This window comes from Nipponia nippon, unplaced genomic scaffold (assembly GCF_047370975.1).
Source record: "Nipponia nippon isolate SJK-2023a ecotype South Korea unplaced genomic scaffold, ASM4737097v1 scaffold_1, whole genome shotgun sequence".
Classification (NCBI taxonomy): Eukaryota; Metazoa; Chordata; class Aves; order Pelecaniformes; family Threskiornithidae; genus Nipponia; species Nipponia nippon.
Genome location: NW_028262290.1, coordinates 12,655,240 through 12,674,068, shown reverse-complemented (window position 1 = coordinate 12,674,068; position 18,829 = coordinate 12,655,240). Strand labels below are relative to the sequence as shown.

The 18,829-nt window shown below is 44.6% G+C and overlaps 1 protein-coding gene across 11 annotated transcripts in view; it reads right to left on the bottom strand.

Moving 5' to 3' along the window:
- The window catches only part of MTSS1 (MTSS I-BAR domain containing 1), a 127,816-nt gene that overhangs the window by 33,289 nt on the left and 75,698 nt on the right, over positions 1-18,829 (bottom strand). For all 11 annotated transcript variants that reach the window (XM_087746257.1, XM_087746219.1, XM_087746196.1 and 8 more), the window contains 2 exons: positions 2,407-2,491; positions 1,053-1,144 (listed from right to left, as the gene is read on the bottom strand). In XM_087746257.1, coding sequence (XP_087602383.1) covers positions 1,053-1,144; positions 2,407-2,491 — 177 coding nt within the window. The remainder of the gene's footprint in view (positions 1-1,052; positions 1,145-2,406; positions 2,492-18,829) is intronic.

The window sequence follows — 18,829 nt, the reverse complement described above, 5'->3', positions numbered from 1 at the left end:
ATAGACGGAAAAACAGAAGCAGGCTGTTGGTGGGCACAGGAACTGTATCGGGGCCAACTGTACCCCCAACACCCAAGTCTACCCACTAAACCCTAAATCTCACTGCCACTTTGGCCAGGGTCACCTCTACCTGCAGGCACCCAGGTGATTCCTCCCTCCTGCTCACTACCTGCTTAACACTCTCTGCAGCACAAGGTGGAAATTGTTTCAAGAGCTGCTGATTTAGCTGCTTCCATTTGACGACAGTAATAGTGGGGCAAGAAGCAAATCCTCTTTTGGAGGCCAAGCACACTCCCTCCCATTAGTTCTCACCCCCCAAAAAATAAATTATGGTGATGCTGCTTCTTTCAGACATAGCAAAAGCCTTCAATTTTCAAGGGTCAGTGGTGAACTGCAACCTGATTTCAGCACCTGTGCTAAAGGGTCATCATCCTGAATACAACTTTTGCAAAGCCAAAGGCATCTACCAACATGCTCTTGCTGTGCAAGACTTTTCTGCCTCCTGCTCATTCCCCCAGGAAAACCTCTGGAGCTGTCATCAGCACTGCAGGTCTGAGCATCCCATGTCCAACAACACAGCTTTCCTGTTCCCCAGGTGGACATTTCTGTATCGCATCAGATATAAAGTAACGATGCTGAATGTTTTACAGGGCTGTGCATTCTCTGGAGAACGCTATGTCTGAGACATAACATGATCTTACAGTTAGCTTTTAACTACACCTCGGGGCTTTGCAGGGATAGATGCAGCAGCCCCAATCCTCAGCACTATCGGAGATCATACACTGAGAGTGGGCTAACAGAGTTAAAACTAGTCACTGCTTACCGTCTAGAAAAACAACCCATCCCTTGGGGTCCTGCAAACTAGACCTTCAAAATGTATATGCAAGTGTTAAAAATTTGTTAGGCACTTTGGGAGAGGAGTGTTTTAGAAGAGAAAAGTTGCTATACATATTTAAGCGCGTCATTCAGTTCGCCAGTACAAACATGAAAAGAGGAAGAAAAGCTGATATTACAATCTTACTCCTATTAAAGAATTCTTCCTCTGTAACTACCTTTTGCATGGTCTTTATCCAGTTGATTGGCCACTTTCTTCCACTCTTCCATCTGTTCTTGAAGTGGGTTTATCAGACAGTCAATTAAAGCACTAATTTTGTTGAAAAAACACAAAGAGCAATCAAATCCTGCAGATGCCCCTATTCTTATATAGAGAGCCAAGGTCAATATTGGAGTATTTTTACTTTTTGCTGTGACAGCTACCAGTGTCACAATGTAAATATCAGAACATAAAAATGTTTACGCTGGAGAAAGCAAAAGAAAGGACTGGATAAAAAAAAAATCCACATCACAAGATAACCAGAATTACTGCACAGAAGTTCAAGACAGTGAGAAACAGAACGTAAACCAGAGGAGCGACCCAAAACAGGGCCAATGTAAACAGTGAGATCCTACTCATCTGTCACACAAAGAGCAGTTTAAATGGATACTCTGGAGACCGGAAAGGTTCATGCAGCCATGAAGATTATAAACTTAAATAACACATGTAGATGCACAAGAAGACAGAGCAGTTGCACAAGTGAACAACATTCTGCCCACCAATGTGCCTCACCTCTCACCAGTGGAGTCCATGATACAGCACTAGTAATGCTCCACTAATTACTGAGATTGGGACTGAATCGTTTAAACAGCTAACTGAGGGGTAACTAGAGACTAAAGTTCCCTTCCTCACACCCAATTTCACACATATCTTTATTTTAAAAGGGAAAAAAACCATCCCTGGTCATCATGCAGGTGAAGCATCATTTTGGTTCACCTCAGGTCAAGTATAATTTTTAAGTCTGGTTAAAAAAGGCACACGTGCAAACTACTACTTACTACAGAAGTAGGTTGTTTATGTATAGCCCAGCTTACACGAGTTGATCCTCTCCCATTATCTCTACAGTCTAACTTTAACTGCAAAAAGGGGATGAGAGAATTTGCCTTTTCCATACTTGTCTGTTCAAAGTTTCTCTCTTGGCCGCAAGCTATTTGGGCTCTCCAGTAAGCTGGGGAAGCAGCACAACACTTGCTGCTGCTTTAAAACTTAGTGACAAACCTTAAAGTCCTGAAACAAAGACAGGTTGGTCACATCAGCAGCCGCCTGCTCAGCACCAAGCAACAGGAACCGACAGTGGGAATTTGCAGCATTTAGAGTGATTTGAGGTGACGAGCCCAGTCCTCAGAACATGCAGTGAAATCCTGCATGTTCACAACACCTAGCGTGCTGCGGGGGATTAAAAACAACTGCTGTTCTCAGTGACAGGGTCAGAGATCAGCTGGAAAGCCAATGCTGGTGAATGGCTTTAGGCGTTCCCCAGTAGCAAACGAAAGACGAACCTCGAGCTCCGGGCCAGGTACAGAGCCACTCACCTTGAGAACTGCCGGAGTTTGGACTCTATACTTCTGTGCCTCATACACATCCTGGTGAGAGCAGACCCAATCTCTCTGGTACCACCTGAAAAACAAAATACGAGGCAGGTGAGACCCCTGATGAGATTCCTGCCTGTGGTGTAGGCATCTCAACCAGAAGGCAGGTGCCAACTCTTCCAGAGCAAACGTAAAACAGATTCATAATAACTGTAGGATTGACCAGGCTATTAACCAGGCAGACCTCAGGGATATCTACCACTTTGGGAAGAGATTAATTCTTGTTCATCCAGAGACCAGAACTAAACAATTAAAGACGATTAAAACACCGTTCTTCCCAGGAGCTGTATGTGCCATGAGGCCAAACTCCTTGGCAGACAAGAAAAGGGTTTAAAAGAAAAGGGTTTCAGATGTCAAAAGGCAAGAAGCAAAGCTGACAAGCAGGTAGGCATCTACGGCCAGTTTATTTCCACATTTTGGTAATAAACCTAGGGGATTCGATCCAATTTTCCCATCTCCAGATTCTTTAGACCCAATGCCTCAAAAGGATTTTGCTCCTCCAGAATATGTAACTAACCCTACGTATTGCCTCATACATCACCGACACATACGATCAGTGTATCTCACAGGTACCCGTCATTTCAGATCATGCATATATTTTTCATTACATTGCCAGAAGGTGGCACTATTTGCTCTATACCCCCATCTCGGTTTCTGAGAACTGCATGACAGCAAGAATAATTTTTTGCAAGTGTTCCTCCTCCGAAGTTTTCCCTTTTAAAAGCACACATTCCTCCATTTCCCACTTTAATCAGCCTTACCAACTTTGACCAGCCTATTAAATGTCAATATAATTTTGTTGTGGTTAGTGTTAGTTTTGATAATTGCTTAGTTCCCATTTGCAAGCCAAATCTACTATTCTCGGGGTACAATCATTAACCTTCGTACGAAGCTTTTGCAAACTGTAGCATTCTCTGGAATGGCAAAGATATCAGCATCTATTTAAAAGTCTCATTTGATTATTAAAATAACCTTAGACTTGTAATATACAATAAAATATTTTCCTTAGGCTTTAAAAATGGTATTGCACAAGTAAAAAATATTTTCCTAGTAAAGAAGCTTGAAAATTTTAATAATTTTATTTATTTTTTAAGCACGAAAACAAGTCACCATCTTCCTGCATTCTTGCAGAATTAAATCCTGTGCCCACAAAATGGCTCTGGAACAAAGACACTAAATAACTGGAACAAATTGTGGCTATTTGGTATTTTCCATTGTTCAAAAAGATAAACAGAAAGTCCTTTGTCACTTGCCCAATTACTCATGTTTTTATAAGGAGCTTTTGAAATAATATTATTTGGTAACACTGAAGAGCTGTAGCCTCGCTGCGTATGGGTGGCTGGGAAAAGCATACGGACTCAGCCTGGGCCCGGACCCATCTCTTCGGCAATGCTGCACTCACACAAGCTGCGATAGACTCTGGTAGCTCCAAAAGCAATACAGAAGATGAGGAAACGCGTAACGGAGAGAAAGCAACTGGAAGAAGAGGACAATGTCCACAACAAAAAGTGGATCTCTGTTCCAAAACACAGGCATTTTTCCTTGGGGCCACTGCCAAACGAAAGTAACTCAGAGCTTAATGTGGCACAGCTCCAATGGGAGAGATGGAGAAATGAACCAAACGCTTCCACGGCCATCACCAGCACAATTCCCAATTGAGTTTAAGCAAAGGGTAGGTTTTTCAGGTTGAAAACTCACTGAAATACTGGAATATTAAGGAATGTCAATGGTTAAGTGACACTGCTTTCCTAAGCCTATTATATGAAAAAAGGAAGAGTCATTCCAGAACAATAAATAGGAAATAAGGCACCATGTGTTTTGGAGACTAGGAAACAAGGGTCAGTTACTATTAATATTAAATTGCAATGTAACAAAATTTAACTGAAACCCCAATAACCAAAGTAAAAATATACCCCCTCAACACATAGTACAGATGGATGGGCAAGGCCAGCAAAACAGCTATACAAAGTTAGGTCTATGCATTGCTAGTTGTCCTTGTTTAAAAAAAACCACAACAATATAAATAAAGCCTGGAAAAAAAGGTTATTGTATGGAAAAAAAGCCAAGCCCAACTGGTTGGGGATGAGGGGGGTTACTGGTTCTTCCCACCTTTTGAAACTTCATGTTATCCATAAGTGTTTACAAGAGCATGGAAGTATGAGGTGTTAATTCTATTCTGTGAATAAAGACTACTTTAACAAAGTGAAAGAAAAAGGAAAAAAATGGTTTTGAGAAGTTTTTAACGCCCCTTCTGGAAACTGGGGTGTTGCAGAAGATGGGTTTAGGAGCCTGCTCGGGAACGGGAATGAGGGGTACTACCGGAAAGTTTGGGAGGGCTGAGCCAGCGCCGCGGCTCAGCCAGCGCAGAGCCGGGGAGGGCTGCGGGGAGCGGGTCAGGGCTGGCGAGGCTCCATTTCACCCTCCCGTGCCGAGGTGTGCAGGGAGTCAGACAGTGCTGGCGAGGGTCAGCGAGGTGATTTGAACTCCTGAAGCAACCGCTCTTGCCAACCATTTGTTGAGAAAGGTGCTGCTCAGCCCTCCCTAAAGAGCGTAAATCCCTCCCAAACAACCCTTACATTATAAACTCAGCCTGCCTAAAAACGAAGCGCTGGGAAACGTGATCGCTCCAAATGGCTACGACAAGAAAGGATTCTTGAGCCACTGCAAAATCATAACTCGCTACAATCAATAAACTGAGTTTATTGATAAATAGAGTTTACAATAAACTGAATTCAGAATAAACCAAGTTTAACTACCTTGGAAATAAGATTTCCACAGTACTGCAAAATATCAACGTAACGCTGGCCACAAACGCGCGTCCCCTACACAGTCTTTCCAGCTGCCCTCGCTGCTCCTCTTGCTGTGGGACCATCCGAAGAGTTCTCCACAGCCTCTTGCCACAAGGCTTACAGTGCTGTTGGCCGCAGACAGCAGCAAGCTCTGGTTTTATTTCTCAAAGCCTTCTCATTCGCAGCCCACGGCCGTCTTTCCGTGCGCCCGGCAGCTGACGGACACGCGGTGCATCGAGCGCCGAGGGGGGCAGGTGGCAGGGGAACCAGTCTCCATTCAACAGACGCTGCGCAACAAAGTCACTATGCATTTCCAATTCCCATTTAACAGCTAACATTACTGGTGTCTAATTAAGCATAGGAAAGCGAACCTTTGCAAGAGACAAGGGGCTTTTTAATTTTGGCACTCGCTGGATCAGCAGAGGCAGGAACCATGTCCAAGTGTCCCTGCACACCTACCCACGGGAGGCAGCCCACGAGGTACAGACACACCTCCTGCAGAGCTTCTGCATGCCAAAACGGCAGCAGCAGCAGCATTTCGGAAAGGATCACCTCCTCGGATATGCCAAAACAATTTGTGTTTTGGGGGTGCCTCAGCAATCTCTTGTTAAAAATCAGCCACCAGACTGAAGGAAGGACAGTGCCAGCCCATCTCCTCCCACACCTGAATCCCACCGCTCCTCCTCAATGTATCAAGTGCTCCAACAGCACCGGAGTTAACTTTACCTCCCTATTCCCACCTATATTATTGGTGAAGAATCAATATGCTTCCTGAGAGGGCAAAAACAATTAAACTGCATTTAAACCTCTGGCCACCCCTTGATTTATTGAGTTGGAGCGCCACGGCCATTACCCACACGTTCAGCAGCCCTTCCAGGAACATGTGTGGTGCAAAGGGTTTTTCTCAACTGCCAGCAGGTTTCTGCAAGGGCTGGTTCCCACCAGCAGAACGGCACTGGTGCTCCTGTTTCCAGAGGGCTGGGATCAGCTGGCTACACAAGCTGGCAGAAGGGAACCAATTTGTACCACTGCAGTGGTTTGAAAACGTCCTAACATAACAACGGACGGTAGTTTGGATTTGTTTCTTTTACCCAATCTCAGCCAGACAGCCTTAGTGAACAAGAGTAACATATGCTTTATATAAATTATCCTTCAATGTCACAGTAGTCGTTTACTCACAGAAGGAGTGGGTGACCAACGTGCATACTCTGCAAACAGAGATGGACCTTACGAGCAACAATAATGTGCGGGCAAGTCCTGGTATTGGCTATGCAGCTGAGCATTCAAAACCTGGTAAGAAGTTTACTGCACTGGGCTACGCCACAGTCATACAAAACCTGCTTCAGCCTCCAAATTAATTTACAGTTTATCTTTGCAAAAAGACCAGCTCTGTAAGTGACCGATTCCCCACTTACTCAAGGACAGAGCCACGAGCCAGGGAGGCAGAAGACCAAGTGGAGGTAACTCCTTTTTCAGTGCTACCAACACACAGGCTTGGTGGCAAAAAAAGCATCTGAAACAGAAGTGCATGAGGAGGACGCTGAAAGCACTGCAACCTCACTTACAAGCAGGTCCCTGGCAAAAAGTCACGACATTCTCCAGTAGCTATAATCTCCTGAAGAGAAATACTGAGGCCACATTAGCAACCGTTTCATCAAACCAAGAGTACGTTGGGTGGGTGACCTGGTCTCCATTTGCTGCTCTGCAGCTATGCAAGTTAAACTACTGTGCCTTGGGCTCTCAGTTTATAAAATGAGGCTGTGAACTGTCTGCTTCTCTGACATATTACAATAATTCATCCATTAAGGCAAACAATGCTTGGGAACAGTGTAAAGTAATACTTCGAAACCGGAAACTCAAATACGAGACCGTATTCATCAGAATTCCCACTCAGAGAAAGTGGCTTAACAAAATGTTCCTGTCAAATTTGATTAGAAAGTGGGTGATAACATCAGCCTTATTTCTCATAAGTAAAAGGCAACTCCGCAAGGCAAAACGTGCTTTCGCTCTCACCTTCCCTGTTTCTCCCTATTCCTGTCTACGCCTGTGAAAGACCAAAACCCTTTTTCATGTAAGATAATTAAACGAAAGCCTGTGGACCACGGCACTACAATGAGTCAGCATAAATGGCATAAACTATTTTCTTTTGATGCTTGCTTGTCATTGAAGATTGCAGAGAGACAACAGGGAGAGACTCAATTGTTTTATTGGCATCATTATGTTTGTATTTAATGACGATAATACATCAAGGAAATGATTATTTGATGAAACATGCAGCTGTACAACTGCACGGCCTCTGTATACTCCAAACAACCCACTACAATCAACCTCTTATCTTCCTCCTCTCGCCCCACTGTTGAGCAACCCCAGAAGGCTCAGAAGATGACTGCCTTGCAGAAAGTGCCTTTAAGGCTCCAACTTATTAACGAGCTCATCTTTATCTTCAAGGGCAGAGTCCAAATGTGCCAGCTACTTCCCTCTTTCCCAAAAGGGGGAGAAAGATGAAAAAATGGGTGTAATACTTTTCTAATTTCAAAGTTATCAGAAGAGGCTTCCGTTTTCGAGCAAAGATTAAAGCAGGAGTGGAACAGAGGCTAGATTATTAAATACAACTCTGAACACGGAGGCTATGACAGGATGACTAACAGTAGGACATTTTAAGTTAATGGTCATTACTCAACCCTTATCCAAACTCACGCTGTTAGAAGAGCAAGCAGTTTCCATCACTGATTACACGGGGCACGGACCGTGATCTTGCAAAACTGTTTATGCGGATGCCTCTGCGAAACTCAAGGATGATGGGATCAGTGCCAAGGTGTTACAGCAGACGGGAAAAAGGAAGGCTTTTGCCTGAATGACCAGCACAGAGGTTGTAAGCATTACCACTGGGACAGAAACCTGGAAGCAGAGCTGTGGTAGCACTTTATGTTTCAGGGTGTCAACGGCCTCCAGGTAAGGCCTGTACGTTAGAAAAACGTATCAAGAACTGCAGACACCAGAGGGATGCTGTTCAGCATCTACCAGCCAGGAAGAGAAAACAGGACACCCTTATTCCTACAGCTACTAAGAGCCTTTCTGAGCAGCGCTTGGCAAAGTCTCTTGAAAGTTACTGCTCAAAACCAGCTAAAAACCATTTCCTGAAGTAGTAACAAAAGAAAAAGTTTTAGTTTAGATATCTTTCAGAGAAGACTGGATCAACATATGCAGATTCAAGGTCAAACTCACCTAAGGATTTTAGATTAACCAAACTTAATAAAACAACTGTGGCAGACCATTGTCATGTACCACATCTCTGTGGTTGTCATTGCAAAGGAACAGCTTGCTTGCAATGGTCAGTCGAGTGCCCTTTTGGACAAATTACTTGGAAAACATATTTATAGAGGCCTGATACGAAGTTGTCACATCTGCTAGAGCACCACGCAGTCCAGATGATCCTGAGAAGAAAATGCTGTAAGTGGTTTATTTTCTCTTCTGCAGAAGAAACTAGCATTTGTTTATGGATGGGACTAGTAGGATCTCAAATCGCATTTGCATTATTTTAAAGGAGGAAGAAGAATTAAGGAGAAGAGCAGCAGTGGCAGCTAGTCAAAGCAGTAAAGAAGCAACAGGAACAGGAAAGCTGAGCCATCCCTAGCCCACTGCCTGCCCTGGCAACCATCAGCTTTAGGAAGTCCTTAAAACAGACTATGACCATGCTCCAGTCAGTATGTTAGAGAACATGCAAGAAAGCTCTTATGACTTCTTCTGATCTAGCTTATTCCTCTGCTCAGCAGCATTTTTGCTTACCCTAGCTGTTCTAGCAGAGCACTGGGCAAAATCCTCGCCCCATGGGAGTCAACAGAGTGTTGCCATTAAACAAGCAGGGTCAGAATTTCACCCATGCACACGGAGGTCACTACACAGTCCATCTGACATATTAAAGTCGGTCATGAAGCAGCCCTGCTATGATCTTTGGACAGTTTGGGTTTAGTCAGCCTTCAGGGCACGCTGAAAAGCTCACCTGTGGCCCTCTGCTTTTAAAGAGGATGTCACACACACAGGTGGCCAAAAATGCTTTGGGAAGGTTTATGTTAAGTTATCGTAGGATGCATCAATTCAATTTTGGAGGAACTAAGAGTCTGTCATTGATTCACAAACTTGTAAGGCACACAAAATGCATCACTGAACCGTGACATCCCATTAGAGAGCAGCAAAAGTCCAGGCAGAAGTGCTTCCCAGTAACAAAAGCCTCAAGTTTGAGCATGTTTGTGTCAGGAGTGCAAGCTGGCTTGATCCCTCCTCCTCTCCCTTTCATAAGTGGTGTTGCCAGCACAGACAGCAGTGTTTGGCTTCTGGAGATTTCTTTCAAGTATTAATATCCATTCCTCCTCGCAGGTGCTTGTTGCTCGTTTTTATGAACCCAGAGTTCCGCACCAAGGTTTTAATGCCACAAAAATAAAGCATCATTAGAAACACATTTGCTTAGAAGAGCAAATACCACACTTGTGTTTTCCAAGGGACGTTATTTACATTTTATTCTTTGGAATACAAATAATTTCATTACTGAAAACATATATGGTCTGTTAAGCATCTGTACGCACAATGAAGCTGTGCCCACTAATATTGTCCATACCTTTTCCCCATTTCTTTTCAAACTTATAGTCAAATGTATTTCCAAAATCATTCTATGAACAGCTATGCAAACCTAATGGTCTTAATCTGAGCGGATCCAACTGCTTTGCTCCAAATGCTACACCCACTAACAGCTTAAGAAAGGCAGGCGACGTGAGTCATCAAGCTCACTCTCCAAAATAAAAAGGAGCACACTAATAAAAAGGACTCTTTATAATGAAAAGGGAATTCCTAAAGAACACGAGGCCAAGCCTGCATGCTATTTCGGAGTAACCCCTCACCTGTGCAGCATCCCAGAGCCGAGCCGCAAGCCGATGGGTATCTAAAGGCCAGCTCCATCAGCCAGGGATACTCACTGCACCGAGGACCACGCTCCACTGCGTGCTCCAGATGGTGAAAAGATGGAGAGCTGGTTCAGCCCTATTTAGATAGCCAGACCCATTGATCTCCATACTTTCATGAATCTAAATGAACACTTAATGTCAACCCGATGTGTGAAGAAGGCAGTAACTCAAGATCCTTATGTTCTTCTGAAGTACACCTCTTTATTTTGTCTGGGCGCAGCTATGAACTGCGATGTAATCTGATTAGACACCAGCAATATTCAATGAGGGGAAGGGATAATACACTTACAGTAAATGGGTTGGAACACCAAGTGCAATTCCACTGCACGCTCAGCAGCACATGCACTGCTTATTTTGAACTGGCAACCTCCACAGAGACTGTGAAAAGCCTACAGGTATCTTTCCTCTTTGTGTTCAGCTGTCAGCCTTGCAAACACCTCTGGCCCCAAAAGTCAAAAGCTCCTTAACTCAGCTCTCCCAACCACCTGTGCTGCTGATCCCAATCCAGCAAGGATTTCAGCTACGACCAAATGGCTGCTGCCTCCAAAGCACAAAATCAAGCACGACCAGGACAAGCAGGTGCAAAAAGCAGAAGATTTTTTTTTTTTTTAATCCAAGTCAGCAGATCTAACTGAAACCCTACAGCAAGCAGATCTGCAGAATAAGGCAGTGCTATTTTTACATGCTGTCGCTTCTTCCAACACAGCACGCTTCCTTGGTGAACAGAGGGAAAGATCACAGAGGGACAAAGGGAGGTAAAAATCATTTAAACTAACTAAAGAAATTATCAGTTCAAGAAATTTTAGAGAAAGTCCATCATGCTTCAGTTAGTTATACAGAGATACAGTGTCATCAACCCGTCAAAAGACTCAACGCCCACCTAAGCATTGAGCGCAGCACTGCAGTCCCTGGGCGCAAGGGGAAGCTCTGCCCCTGCCCCAGGTATTCAGGGACGTGGTTCCCTCTCGCTGGGGCAACCTCGTGCCTTTGCTCGGCATTAACCATCTCTAACTGCAACTGGCATATATGGGGGGATGCTGGTGGTGACGGCAGGCAATAAATCCTCTTTCTGGTACTTTCTCAAGGCAGCTGCTCTGTGTGCTCCAAAGGCCACTGAAAATCATCTCAAATATGTATTGAAATATCCATGGTTCAACCTCTTCCACCGATTTACTTAGTGCACCTCCAAACTCATTTCAGCTTGGCCTGGTAGGAGCCTGGAGGTTAAAAACACAGTGCCTTTGCAGACTTCTCCTCTAAAACTCAGGAGACTCGTCAGCAGCCACACGGAGAACCTGCACACCTCTTGAATCGAGCGGCAGATAGCGAAAGGGTAACAAGAACCCAGGGCACTGGTGTTTACAGTTATCCAGACTGCCCCAAAGCTCATTTTGCCTGGTGCTATATATAAAGACAGTTGTGCTGTTCATTGGGTCAGCTCTCAAACAGTTAACCAGTTTTGTCCTCACTGATAGGCTTTTTTTTTTTTTTTTGGCAGCATCCCACTTATTTTCAACTTCAGCTTCCTCAGCCTTACTAGAATATAATGAATTTTCACAAAAGCAAAGGAGAATGTCACCGCATGGGTTTGACACCAGCTGGCTGCTTAAGCCCACAGTATGAAGGAATTTGATACACAACACTGAACTCAGCTTTAAAAAAAAAAAGTAATATTCCACCTGTTACAGAAAGTGAAATGAGGACAGTCATCTCCAAGCAGAGAAACCAGAGGTCTTTGCGCTTTTGGCCACAAACTCAATAAACAGGTGCTCAGACAGACACAGCAAACTCTGAATTCAAACTTTTGAATTTATAAAAGGTACGGGCATTTTCTCCTTTACTTGTAAGGAGCAACTGAAGCAAGCTTCACACACGAACAAGGCTGCGTGCAGATCAGGTGAGACAGCTTACAAGCACAGGACCGCGCTCCCCAGATCTTTGGCTGCTTTGAACGCACAGATTCACATGCTCTGCAGGCAAACTCCTGTTTATCCCACAAATCCTTCCAAACAATCTACGCTGTCAGGCTGCATTTAAAGTGTGCCTGCTTAAACCACGAAGAGTGCAGCAGGAGGAAAGCTTCATGAGTTCTTTGATTCACAAAAAGAAAAAAGGACATCTTGCAGAAAAGATCAAATAAAGCTGCAGAGGTGTACGGCATTACAAACACGGCATATAGCACGACACTTAGCAGCGCTGACTGGCACGCAAACACCAAGGACGTGCTTATCTCTATCTGTGAGGACAGAGCAACTGGATTTCTTCTTCCAAACAAGCGCTGTTGGACTGTAGCGAACACATCTGCCCACTGGAACAGCAGATGCACGTAATTCTGCTGTACTGCGACGCACACACATGCAATGCACACCAGGTTTCTAAGATTTGTGCAAGGAGGCTGAGTTTTAAAATATCACTCAATCACCTTTAGTAAGAACAACTGCAAGAAGCTTCAGGAAACCAGGATTTGAATCAATGAAAAAGACTAGAAACCAAAAGATGGAAGGAAGACGAAGATGAATTAAAAACAAGCCCTTGCAAATCCTGAAATTTAAGCCTCAAAAGAGGAGCAGAAGCTATCCTGTGCCCACAGAAGCTAGTTTACAGCACTGCTTCTCCATCATTTTAGCCGTTCCCTCACTGCAGTACAGAACAGCTTTTGTCCCTCCTCCCACTGACAGCCCCCAGGAGAGGAGCGGAGGGGATTCGCACCTTACACTCCACGCAGGACAAACCTTCAGAGTGCTATTACCATTCTAGCGAAGTTCTGCTCATCTTACAGCCCTTAATCATCAAACCAACTGGGGCTGGGCAGTTTTAAATAAGGCTGCCATCCACATACAGAGTGCTGCTAAGGCTTTCATAGCAATAGCATGTAAAACTACACTAATACCCTTCTTAGGGGATGCCCCTCCTTCCACTGCAGGGAAGTCCATGTGCCGGTACTGTACCCCTCCAAATACCGGTGTAACGTTCTTCCTTTCAGCATCTCATGCAAAACAGAGACAGAAAACAGGCTGGAGGGGACCTCAGGAGGCTGTGTGGTCTGCTTCCCCACGAAAAGCGGGGCCAACTTTGATGGGGTTCCTGGGGGCCTGTCCACTCCAGCTTTGAGTATCTCTAGGGGTGGAGATTCCTGGGCTCCTCTTCCAGTTGCTGACTAGTACCACTGCGAAAGTTGTTCTCCTTACCTAAAATCCAGAGTCCATTGTCCCAGCAGTTCAAACCCGCGGTTTTCCAAGCGCCTCTTGGGAGGCTGTGCTCCCCTGACACTGCTTCATCAACATAACACAGTAAATACATGTGAAAGTGTTTATTGGCTTTATCCAAGTAAAAGCTTTGATGCCAAAGGAATTCAAACATCCACCTTATGCACACAAAACAGCATTGTCACAACCCAATCTGGGAAAAAATGACATCTGTGGTATTTTCAAAATGACACAAAACCAATTAAAGTTCACCTACAAAAAGTAGCCAGCCCAAGTGCTAACTTGTTCAAATGCATCCATGTATGTTTACTTTTGTTGCATTTCTTAGGGTTTCTCAAAAATGAATTCACAGTTGTTTAAGGTTAAGCTGATTTTTGTACAGAAACATTCATCTGGTCATTTGACATCTCTGGTAATGCAGGAAATCCATCTAAACCTCACAGCTCCCCGCACGCTCGGATGCTCCCTTGTTCTTCCAACAGACCTCATCAACCCGCACCTACAATACACAGTTGGCTATTAATTTATCTATTAAAGACAAAGGGAAGTGTCAAAGTTGGATGGAGGACTTCTGACCTAGGCTTTAAGCACTGTAATGCACAGGACTAGCATATAAATTACAAGTTTAGAGGAAAGTGCTCAGAAAGGGTCACCTCCTATTTAGAATTTATTAACTACTCCCCCCAGAGACCACCTTGATTTAGTACCATGTAACCCATACTCCCACACTTCACAGTGATATTGTTACACAAAAGGTTTCTCTTCCTTCTATCTGCTCAGACATGTGAAGTGGGAACGATCAATTCACCCAGCTCTTCTCCCAACGACAGTCAACTTGAGGGACAGGTCGCTCAGAAATGACACACATACAAACGTGCACACAGTTACAGAGAGTCTGAGGAAACCCACATTTGTAATACTGTGCTGGACATGCTGGGGAAGAAAAGCCTCGGATCACTCAACAGAAAGTCATCTTACCATGTGGTCTCAAAACCAGTTTGTAACACACAGGGCCAACAGAGATGATGAGATTTTATTTTGCTAACCGAAGGGAGAGCCCCCGGGTTTTGGAAGCTTTAAGATTTGGGCTCTAGTCCCAAATCCCCAAGCGTAAGCTTGACTCAAATCCATCTGCTGCTCACCAGTGTGTTCAGCTCTGTCCTAGACTGAAAGGCAGAAATCTTGGAAGACAGTGAAAAATACAGTCTGCAGAATAAGGATGCAGCCGCTCGGAAAAGGTGTGCAGGAAAGAGGCAGTTACTGAATTGCCCACCTTCCCCTGATGGGTAGCAATGCTTTATGGCACTGATTCACCAGATGCGCTTTTCAAAACGATGGTGTGTACCCTACCCCTAGTCCACAGGCAGTGCCAAGCCCAGGCTGCAAAACAGCTGTGTCAAGATCACGGCAAACCGAACGCCGTAGAGAACAAAGCATCTTCCCACCCTGCGCCCATCAAGGAGCCACCCCGACACGAGCCGCTCAACAGCACCCTCGTGCCTGTATTTCAAGTCTGCGCTGAGAAGTAATGTATGGTTTTCTATAAGGGGAGCTTCTTGAAAGAGGGCAAAGCTGCCTCCAGTTGTTTTCCCCAGAGTAACGTGCATCTGCAGACAGTTCTTGAGGAGCAGCTAACACACGGGAGTTTAATAACACGATACCGTTCTCGTTCCTTGACATTCTCCAAGGCATCGCAGGGTCAACGCAGGCAAAAACTTTTGCAAATTTGAAGTTGCAGTTAAAAAGAAACACACACGCACACTTTTCACATCATTTCTAGACCAGACACAACTTGTTCCAGAAAGAACCAATCCTTTTCTCCCGCTTGTACAAATACCCATCAACCAACTTAACCACGCTAAACGGCCAAACAGTTGTACTGGTAACTAGTTTTGTTACCACAACATGCCAAAGTGAAAATGAACCTTAATAATGTGATACAAACAAGATTTAAAAATATATAGATTTTTAATGTGCTCATTTTTAATGTGGTCAACTTCTGCAGTTACACTCCGGTAAGCGTGACGTATCATCAGTCTTAATAGACTTCTAATGCAACAGCAGTTTCTGATTTATTTCCCCCATCCCACATCCTCTTCAGAGTCCATTTCTATTTCAAGCATCAGTACCCAATGCTTGCAACATCTGCAAGTTGCCAAGCCAGTTTATCTATGGAAAAATGGATACGCACTACTCGCCAACAGAAGAAAATACACCCTGCACTGAAAACTATGGCTAGCTTGTGCTTTTTCCTTCTATCTGTAAATAGGGCAATGCCAGCTGCTAATTAAAGCAGATGGGTTCAAATGGTCTAAAAGCTGTAATCACAATACAACATGTGTAAGTCCCTAAATATATATATTAAAAAATGAGGCTAAAACCCCTCCAAGCAAAACCCTGTAAAGGGATAAGCACTCTCAGCTTTTTACACTGCGTTAAGGAGAACAGAGAGCTGCTGATAAAGGCTACCCTGTTTGGAAAGCACAGGATTCGCAGTAGGGAGCACAGAAAACACAGACCGTGAGATCTGCCGTTACAGGGTACTGAAGCCACGCTCTCCTCAGGCTCCCGAGGAGCCCTTCGGCTGCCGGAGTATCTGTCCGTGACGTAAGCCGACAGTAACTGCAATGCAGCACTCGCACCGGCGCCGATTATCTCGGAATTTGTCTTCCGAGGCAGCAGCACTGTCACTCATCCTGAGCGAACTCAAGGGCATGCCTTGAACAGAAATAATTGCCACGTTTAATCTGTCCGGCTGCAATCCATTTCAGATACAACCGTTTGCAATAGGCCTTAGCCTAGATTTTTGTAACAGTTTGTTTAAAGTAGGTAAAATAAATGATTCAATTAAAAAGATAGCCCCCAAAGAACTGGGTTTTGGTATGGGAGTAAGGACGGTTTAATTGTGTCTTGATGTAAGCAGTATTTCTCTGGTTAAGAAAAAAATCTGTCCAAAGAAAGTAGTTAGTCTCATTAATCTGCCATTCCCAAAAGGATCAAAAGGCCATGAAAGGCACGGCTTGCAGGTCAGACTATAATAAAACAAGAACAAGGTACCTCAGTTGCCGACCCAGGATAAACCAGCAATACACGTGGGATATATTCTATGCCGTGCATTATTTTCCTATCTGGGAGATGTGGCAAAACCCTACAGCGGCAGAGGTGGGAAGCACTGAAAAGTCCCGTGGAGACTGATGAATTGTAAATGTTAATAAAAACAGAATCACACTCAAGGAGCTCCGGTTTATCTACTAACGAAGCTTTACACCGTGTTTGCTAAAATGTAGGCGAGCTAGGGGCAAATGTAAGCATGAAATAATGAAAAAATGTATTGAGCTCCAAAGAGAGACAGGTGAGTTATCTGCTATGAAAACAAAATTAAACCTAACGCTATTTTAAAGCACTTAAGAAGGTGATTGAAGACAAAATAGGTACAAATCAGCATCAGCAATTACCCATCCAGTGTCTCCCCCCCCTTCCTAGAGGCAGCTCTTACAAGTCAAGTCAGCAGTTGCGATGGGCAGGAGGAGGGAGAGGATCCTCAGGGACATTTTTTCTACCAAGAACCGAACGTGAGAAGACTCCGCTTTAAACCTAAAGTGCATACAGAAGGCAGTATGATATGGCTTCCTTTGAAGTTTGACTGCCTTTTGCAAAAGGAAGAAAAAATAATATCAAAAGAAATGAGCTTGCAAAAAAAGGTGAAGAGATCTTTTTCGCAGAAGCTATTTTTCCAAGGCGGCACCACCTTCCTTCAGCCCGACCCCTGCACGGGGCAGCCTCCAGGGAGTCACACGGACAGGGTGCTTCTCATCCAAATGTAGCTGCTGGCTACTAAAAACGCACATTTCCTTTAAGGTTTTGTTAATAGAGTTGTGCTGGACACATTTCAAACAACTTTGATGCTACTGGGCTTTGCCAGGCAATAGTGTGGAACACTGACCTCTCTCTAACCTGGAGAAGTCTAACTGGGGGGGACTACGATGGCTTGGGGCAGGACGACCACTTACCTTAGTCATCTCTCTGCCAAGGCACGCTCCAAGCAAAAATGTTCTGACAAGCAGGCAGAGACCAAAAGTGAAAGTCCCGTGAAATTTGCTCATGTAAAAATATATCCCCCATCAATTTATTCTGCCATCTGTTAGTGAGGTCAAAGGCCAATCTGAAATCTAGGCAAGCCACCAGCCCTCATGGGTGAGGTACCCTACTTTCTGCAGCCAGCAGCGCACAAGTGTCTGATGGGCTCAGGATCTCAGCCAGCTTCCTTTGGCTCTCCGGCCAAAGTGACGTGGTGCATCTGGAGCAAGGCTGACCAGGGACAGCCTGAGGCACAGTCCAAACCCAGGCACAAATGTGGGTCTCTGGATCTGCAGCAGGATGCTGTTACCCACCCTATTCCTTTAGAGGTTTTGGCCCCTTCTGTCTCTATGTGACTGGCATCAACACCTCCCAACAGCAGTTCCGTAGACCTAGAAAAGGCCACTATCACATCCAAGGATCCCTCCTAAAAATAAAAAGAACCACTAGAGATGGGAACACCAGAAAGATGGGCATAGGACAGAAATCAACACAGAGCATCTCCCAACACCTCATCGGATGTCAGACCAAGGTCCATCCTCCCTCAGATCACAAAATAGCCGTCTGTAGCCCAGACCTCTCCTCCAGAAAAGTGTTGCTTGGCTTCACATGCTTGCTGGCCACCAAGGTACGAGAACTTGGCAGCCAAGAGGAAACACGTTGTTCCGGCACTGTGCTCTCTCTGACCCATTCCAAAATTAAGGAAATGGTCAAGCTCAAAATATGCTGGTAGTCTATCAACTCAGTAGAGCCAACACTTCCGAAAGGAAAACTTCAAGGCTTAAGTCACACAGAGTCTTTAACCCAGCCTCTCAAACACGCTAATTCATTTATAGCAGGATATGCTTCCTGCCATAAAACATCCATATGCAGAAAATATTACAAACTTCCCCCAAAATCTATATTTAAATTGGCGTGATAACACACTGCTGATATCACTGCTGATACTCACTGCTGATACTGCTCACCACTGACTTCTTAAGCGAGCTAGAGGTTCAGAAGCTTTAGCCCTGGTTTCTGTTATTTTATCTTCAAGTTTTCGTCCATCGCCATCCAAACGCTCCTCCAGAATGGCTGCCAAGACAGACACCACCTGTCCTGGTGACTCAACGGCAGAGAACTGGATGCAACCTAAGTAGCATGAATCATCAAGAAGAGCTATTTAAACCAAGTCCAGCATTTTGATAGGAAAAGTGTATCGCCTTCGTCAACCTGGAAGGCTCTTTTACAGCAGAGAGCATGGGAGGATCCGCCAGGCAAAGAGCCAAGTCCCTTCTCTACAAAACCTTCCCGACGATTGCTTCGGTGATTGCAGGGACAACCGCAGGGACAGGAATGA